Source organism: Saccostrea echinata, unplaced genomic scaffold, assembly GCF_033153115.1.
Source record: "Saccostrea echinata isolate AGI-Se365-2 ecotype Australia unplaced genomic scaffold, CSIRO_AGI_Sech_v1 ptg000058l, whole genome shotgun sequence".
NCBI classification, from domain to species: Eukaryota; Metazoa; Mollusca; class Bivalvia; order Ostreida; family Ostreidae; genus Saccostrea; species Saccostrea echinata.
In genome coordinates this window covers 5,689,927-5,697,847 of record NW_026889807.1, presented here as the reverse complement: position 1 = coordinate 5,697,847, position 7,921 = coordinate 5,689,927, and the positions used below count along the sequence as shown (strand labels likewise).

The 7,921-nt window shown below is 39.7% G+C and overlaps 1 protein-coding gene across 1 annotated transcript; it reads left to right on the top strand.

Moving 5' to 3' along the window:
• The first annotated feature begins 2,774 nt into the window (after nucleotides 1–2,774).
• LOC133174598 (uncharacterized) lies at nucleotides 2,775–4,425 on the top strand. The gene is made up of 2 exons (XM_061309699.1): nucleotides 2,775–2,956; nucleotides 3,072–4,425. The coding sequence occupies exons 1-2, from the start codon at nucleotides 2,775–2,777 to the stop codon at nucleotides 3,799–3,801; spliced, it is 912 nt and encodes a 303-aa protein (XP_061165683.1). The 3' UTR covers nucleotides 3,802–4,425.
• Nucleotides 4,426–7,921: the final 3,496 nt, after the last annotated feature.

The window sequence follows — 7,921 nt, the reverse complement described above, 5'->3', positions numbered from 1 at the left end:
TTGTAAGAATAAACATCATTTATTATTTTAAGCCAAGCAAATGCATACTTATATGATTTGGTTAACAAGCTATAGGCGTTCAAGGGAAAGAGAAGTGATATGGGCAAAAAAAGAGACCAAAAATGTGTCCAATATATATGATGGTAATCGACAGAAGATAAAATTAATTCTTGACAAAATGCACACATACCTGTGTATTTTTTTTTCTTTCAAAGGTGGTGGGGGTGGTGGGGGTGGTGGGGGCTTCTAAAATAAGCATGGATAATAAATTAGAATTAATGTGATTTAACCACTCAAAGTTAAATCCATTTATCAAAGTGTCACTAACCTCATTTTTTCAATATTTTGTCGTTTGTGGTTATACTTCGGGTCCTGCCCCGGTATTAGCATCATCCTAACCTTGGGGTTTGGGCTTATTAGTCAAACCTGAGCATCAAAACCCTTGACGTCAAGGGCAAGAAATCAAGGTCCTGCAAAATTTCAAGAGGTAATTAAGACATGTTTTTTAGGCAGTGAACTTTTTTTTTCACGTGCATCATCGTCTTTTGTAAAATTTCTTTTTTATTGTCTTGTAGAGCGTTGTAGATTGTGTTCGCTCGCTACTTATCATTTGAACACGGTCGATGATTTAAATAATTCTCTTATTTTGATTTTTTGATATTTTCCGTTCGTCTAGCTACACATGGTCATAAGTATAAATTCCATTAATTGTTTTCCAAAGACAAACTGCTTTTTCTTTGATCAGTCAAATTTTAACATTTATATTTGTGTACTGTAAAACTATTCTCTATTGAGAAGTTGATATCTCGTTTAATACTCCCCCTCAACTTCTCTACGGAAGGCCTAATAAAAGCAGTTCAGAAATCGACTAAATGAAGAACCAAACCGGACCCCGCTTCGATCGGTGTTTTAGATCTGATGCGATGTCATAGACGTAGTCTGGATGCACGGATGTTATTTTGCCATAGATATGCGAACAAAATACCAATTCCGCTGACTTAAAACACGTTTTCAATGATAGAACACTTACTTGCGATATCTGTGTCGCCGGATTCGTTTATTCATCCAAAACTTCGTTTGAACTCGGGTTGACCTCTAACAAAGTCTAAAACTATTTCTCCGGATAACTATTTAACACAGGAACATTTAATCCAATTTATCCGAAAAAAAAGTTTTATACTTTGTTAGAGATCAACAGGGTGCAAACGCAGGTTTGAGTGAATAAACGAATCCGGTGACACAGATTGCAAGTAAGTGTTCTATCATTGAAAACGTGTTTTAAGTCAGCGGAATTGGTATTTTATTCGTATATCTATGGCAAAATAACATCTGTGCATCCAGACTACGTCTATGATATCGCATCAGACCTAAAACATCGATCGATGTGGGGTCCGGTTTGGTTCTTCATTTAGTCGATTTCTGAACTGCTTTTATTAGGCCTTCCGTAGAGAAGTTGAGGGGGAGTATCAAACGAGCCATCAACTTCTCAATAGAGAATACTGTAAAACGAGAAAATTTGGCGCGTACGTATTTTAGAGCAAATGCAAGTGGGGATGCATTTGGTGCAAATAAATTTTAGCATTAATCATTAACATATATAATGTGATATTTTTCTCTTTTGATCCACGCCCGTATTTGATTTTGTGGTCACTCAAGCACGCAAATACAATAGCATGATTTCTAACTCACTTACACAGGTAAACATTCGTTCACTTTTCCCTTGTGTTGCAAGCACGTGGATGTGGGACCTAAATAAATGATTGTGGGGTGTTCATGCATTTTATTCATGAATATTAAAATCATGCATACATCGAAGGAAAGTTACCTGGATAACTGGTAAACATAATCAGGTATTGTCTGCAAGGTCGATCGCCATGCTTGATCGCATTGTTCGCCTAGAGGAGATAGATGATTGACACGGCGAGAGGCCCAACTTTGAAAGTGCTAATGATGAGTACCGGGTAACAACTAACAATTGTTTTGTTTGTTTGTATGTTGTTTAACGTCCCTCTCGAGAATTTTTCACTCATATGGAGACGCCACCACTTGCCGGTGGAGAGCTGCAAATTTTGTCCTATACTCGGCACTTACGGCCATTGAGCAGTGAGGGATCTTTTTCGTGCCAGCACCTACTGCGACACGGGACCTCGGTTTATACGGTCTCATCCGAAGGACCGGTCTCCACGTCCCACAGTGGGATTCAAACCGCGACGTAAGGATCAACTCCTTACTCCGCGACTCTAGAGCAGACGCTCTAACCACTGCGACTAACAATTGTTAAATTAATTAATGATTTGGCAGAACTTTCTCGATTCATTCAATTCAATTCAATTTATTCTCTCAAAATCATGTAAATGGTACCTGAGGTACATAAACATATAAAAACGTATATGTATACAATACAATGGGTCAAGCAAAAGGTGAAATTTATTAAGCTAGATAAGGAGAACAGACCATACAATTAATTTTAGTGATAAATATTCATATTTTTTTTGCAAAGAATCAGCATTATTTTGGCACATGATCGATCCTACAGTTTACCAGTGCGAGTATGTATACAAAAATACAGCGACCCTTCTACATTATGTAATCGCGCGTGCCCGTTTACATTTACTTAAGTGATTGCTTTGAACACAAAAAAGTTTAATATTTAGAAACCCGTTAGCGCACAATAAATTTTAGCTTTAAGGGGCACTTGCGCCTAAGGCGCTAAAATTAGAAGTGCACCATTTTTTTCTCGTTTTACAGTATTTCATAACGAGCACCTAGCGATAATGCCAAAAAGGAAGCGTGACCTAACGCCCTTGCCAAGCAGGCCTACCAAGCGGAATGATGGCGCTCCTCCGGCTCAAGGCCAACCAGAAGCTAGCGAGACCACAGGCCACTTGCCACTGTCATTATCTAACGAACAGTTGCAACAGGTGTCGCAAGCAGTGGCAGATATTCTGAGCAGCAAGTAGAATGAGACCCGAGTCCAGCAGAGACCCCCCCCCCCCCCAAAGAGCAACTGAAACAATCAATATCACACAGGAACAGAGTGCAGGTACAGAACCTGACATTATAAATGATAGTTACCTTGCTTTAACACCAAGTTATGATAACGATTTAGGCCACAGAGTGCCAAATAGATTAAAACTTAAAATTGTAAATGGCGACTACATCAATTTGGGCCTGTTGCTCGAAAATTCACATGGGGTTGACCCAAAGGACGAGACAAAATACTTTTCTATGAAAGAGGGTAACCTCACCTTGGCCCCAAAAACTAAAGCAAAGGTAATTAACGGCATTCAAGTGTGGACAGATGGTTTTCTCATTTATGCATCCATATATGCCTCAGCCCACGCCGAGAGCAGGGTTCAATTATTTAAATATATTCATACTATTAGGTTGGGGGCAAGTAGGGTAAAGACACTCGGGTGGCGTGACTATGATATTCAGTTTAGGCTGAAGAAGAAGGCTAACCCATCCCTCTCATTTGCTATTGTTAAACAGGAGCTATGGCTCTTGTACATGTACAGTGCTCCCAGCACCCAGATTTCCTCGCCTCAGGCCTCCATTCTTAAGTGTTATGAATTTAATTACAAGGGTCTATGTCATAAACTCGCATGTCAATACAAACACGAATGCATGATATGTTCACAAAACCATCCCTATATTAAACACAAGACATCCTCAGGCTCTAGTTTAAATTTTAGGTCTGGTGGTCTGCAAGCAACATGGCGGCCTCAGCTACCCAGGAGACCCATAGCACCAAGCTCAGCTATTAGAGTTCCTTATACCCAGTCAGCTAGACCTCAGTAATATTGCAGCAAGCCCTATTAATGTGCCCAAATTAAGTGAATTATTGGTAAATTACCCACTTGGCTTGGTGACCTTAGAACTCTTGCAGGGATTTACATATGGTTTTAGGTTGTGTTGTGAAGGGCCTCGAGTGGCCACCGATTGTAATAATCTTAAATCCATGTCTGGTTTACAGTTTGAAGCCATTCAATTAGTTATTAATGAGATCATGTCAGGCAGAGTTGCAGGTCCATTTGATCCCCCCCCCCCGCCGAATCTTAGGTTGTCCCCAGTGGGTATGGTACAAAAGAAGGGGGGTTCTTACAGATTGATTCATCACTTGTCTTAACCCCCCCCCCCCGGTCCAGCGTCAATGATTTTATTAGTAAGGAGCATTAGTCGGTTAAGTACTCGTCATTTGATGACGCATTAGACATGCTTGCAAAATTGGGTCCAGGTGCACTAATTGCTCGATTAGATATAAAAAATGTATTTAGGCTATTGCCGGTTCACAAATCTGATTATCAATCATTAGGCTTCAAAATTCAGGGTATGATATTTGTGGATAAGCGCTTGCCTTTTGGGTGTTCTCTGAGCTGTTCCAAGTTTGAAAAATTTTCTACCTTTATAGAATGGGTACTTAAGCAGCAGTGTGGTTTATTATTTAGACAATTTCCTGGTGACAGGTAGAGAGGGTAGTCAAGGTTGTGCTAGGCTCATATCAGAGTTTAGCTCCATCTGTTGCGAGCTAGGTATCCCCTTAGCGCAAAAAAACTCTTGGACCTACAAACAATTTGACCTTTTTGGGGCTAGAAATTAACACTGTTAATATGACAATTCGAATACCATCGGACAAATTGGGACAGCTTAAAGACCAGTTAACTTATTTACTAATCAAAAAAGAAGGTCACATTGAAAGAGCTTCAGGCCCTTACAGGGCTATTGAATTTTTGTTCAAGGGCTATCCCAGCCGGTAGGGCTTTTTTTAGAAGGCTATATGATGCTACTTGTGGGCTGTCAAAACCACATCACCAAGCGCAGGGTCAGTTTAGAAATGAGGGCAGATATTAACTTGGTTACTGTTTTTAGAATGTTTCAATGGAGTCACTTCTTACAGAATTGTAGATTGGACAAATGATTTTGACTTTGGAATTATTTACTGATAGTGCAGGAAATGTTGAGTTAGGTTGTGGTGCTATTTTAGGTACACTGTAAGCAATGGGCATTCATGCAATGGCCAGGACAGTGGAAAGTGTTAGAGATCATTAAAGGCATTACATTCTTAGAGTTAGTACCAATAGCTATGGCTTTTGACGTCTGGGGTGAAAAATTGGCTGGCAAGAAAGTTGTTCTTCACACCTTGTATATATTCTTAATTCTAAGACATCCAAATCAAAAAAGGGTCATGCGTTTGCTTAGGAATTTGGTTCCTCTGGGGATAGTGTATAATATTCAGTTTAAGGCGACACATATCATAGGCCTGCATAATATCAAAGCCGATTCTCTCTTTCGACAGCAGTGGTCACGTTTCCGGGCCAGCTTCCCAGAGGCGTAGGACCACCGAACATTAATTCCGCAATCATTTCTGCAGGCGATCTACGACATAGAGCTAGAGAGCTGTTAAGCTATTCTATCGCTGACAGTACTGAGAAGTTGTATAACACTGCATCAAATGTTTTCAATGATTTTCGCAAGCTTTATTTTGGCACAGAAGACTGGCCTCCCCATTACAATCAATTAGTGGTTACAATCAATCGTTTCCTACCAATCATATAAGCAGTATTCCCCAAACACAGTTAAGTCTTACATTTCTGAGATATCTTATTTTTGTAAGCTTCACAATCTTCCTGATTCAACACAATCATTCTTACTCAGAAAACTCCTCGATGGACATAAACCGATAACTTCCACAATTTTGTCCAGTATACTTAAGTTGCTGCCTACAATTTGCAAACCCCATATGAAGCTGTGCTGTTCTCAGCCATATTCACAACAGCCTTTTTTGGTTATTTTAGAATGGGGAGCTGGTTCAAAATTCGGCATATGACCCTAGTCATGCTATTCAAGCCGGGTATATAACTTATCACAAACACACCAATACAATCCTCATTGTCCTTTAACACTCAAAAACCGATCAAGAGGGGAGGGGGACAACAATCTCACTAAAAGCCACTCTTCAGCCAATATGCCCAGTGCCCAGTTTTATCATTCATGCACTTAAGACCCAACTTCCCTTCACCATTTTTTTTGGTCACATCTCGGGTACCAAGTGACAAGGTACCAGGTGTCATCTGTTTTTAATATAACCATAGAAAAATTGGGGTTAAACAAGCACGCATACAAAACTCATTCCTTCTGCATAGGCGCAGCTTCCCCTGCTTGGGCCAACGGAGCTAGCGAAAAAGACATTTCCAGTAGGGGTAGATGGAATCTCAGTGTTTGTTCAAGTACAGTAGGAATTAGGATGTAATTAGCCTTAGCCTCAGAATCATGTTTTTTTGTTGTTGTTGGCAAATTTTTGTAGGTGTAAAAAGAATATGTGTCTTCCATAGTTAAGCACGCATTTTATCATGCCAGAAAATCAATATTTGGCACCAACTTAGAATTAGACCGGCATAATGCTTCCTTAGCTTGCAAGGCAAAGGGGGTATGAAGTTTGAAGAGATCTTACCCAAAGTTAGAACATTACTCAAGGTAGAAAATGCTCCTCATATGTTAGTCATTCATTACGGGGGTATATAATAACATTTCATGGTACAGTGGAGGTAAGTCAGCTGATTTACGTTTCAGATTAAAAGATGTATTACGAAAATTAGCAAAATTGCTACCATCAACAATATTGATATGGTCGCAAATACTGCCGCGTCTTCATTGGCGGGGGGGGGGGGGGGTTATTAACCAATCTGCTATGGAGAGGATAAGAATCCGAGTAAACAGCCATGTGGCTGCCTACTTATTAAGGTCTGGGGGGAAGTACATCAGGTACCCAGAGTTACATATGGTCAACACAGGCATGTTTTTTAAAGATAAGGTCCACCTTTCCGAGATGGGTAATAACTTGTTTTTGAATAGATTGCAGCAAGCACTGCTAGCGTTTTTGATGAATAACTCCGTTCAAGTATCTCCAAGACTTGGGGAAAATAGGCCATGCCTGCGCCATGACTAAGATTTTAGTCATGGTTACTTGTCCCTATTTTATTTTCTCACTGTCCATAGACTATTGAGGGTCTACGTATTTGTACTGACATATACCAAATTACTTTATTTTCTTGGTCATCTTGTAAGACCAAGTATTAATTATTGACACATATTTATACGTGTATATATATTAATGTTGTTTTTTTTCTTTTTGGAGGACATGCACATCAGTTAGATAGTCATTTTCATGTTGGTTTACTTGCTCTAAACAACATCAATCCTTTATTTTCATACGGGGTGCCCTACTGGTGGCGCAGCCAATGCTGAAGCATAGGCTCGTGGCGGATATTTGGCTCACCAGTAGTGGCAAACCTATATTTTAACTATATGACTTGGTGCCTAATTGGATGATTTTTGCAATTATTGTTCAAGCAGGTGAGCATTTGTGTCCAGGGCCCACCATTTATGCTTGTATATTTTTGGGGATGCCAAATGAAGGCAATTATCAATGCCTGCTCCCTTATTGTATAAAGCAGCCGTGGCCTATTTCGCCAAATAAATTAAAATAAGTATAAGCATCTTGTTATCTTTCTTATACAAGCCTAAGCTTAAGGCATCTTTTGATAATGTGATTTAACCACTCAATTTTAAATCCATTTATCAAAGTGTCAATAAGCTTTTTTTTTTTCAATATTTTGTCGTTTGTGGTTATCCTTCGGGTCCTGCTCTTGTATTAGCATCATCCTAACCTTGGGGTTTGGGGGTTATTAGTCAAACCTGAGCACCAAAACCCGTGACGTCAAGCGCAAAAAATCAAGTTTCTGCAAAATTTCAACCCCCCAACCACATCCCATGGAAAAACTCATATTATGTTTACTAAAAGTGGCTTCTGCTTTCTCGTATTTTGTTCTGTTTTCTTTTTCAGATAAGCTGTAATCCATCTCCACACCTAGGCCTTGTCCGAAACGTCACGGCTGAAATCACATCTTACTAGGATAAGCAT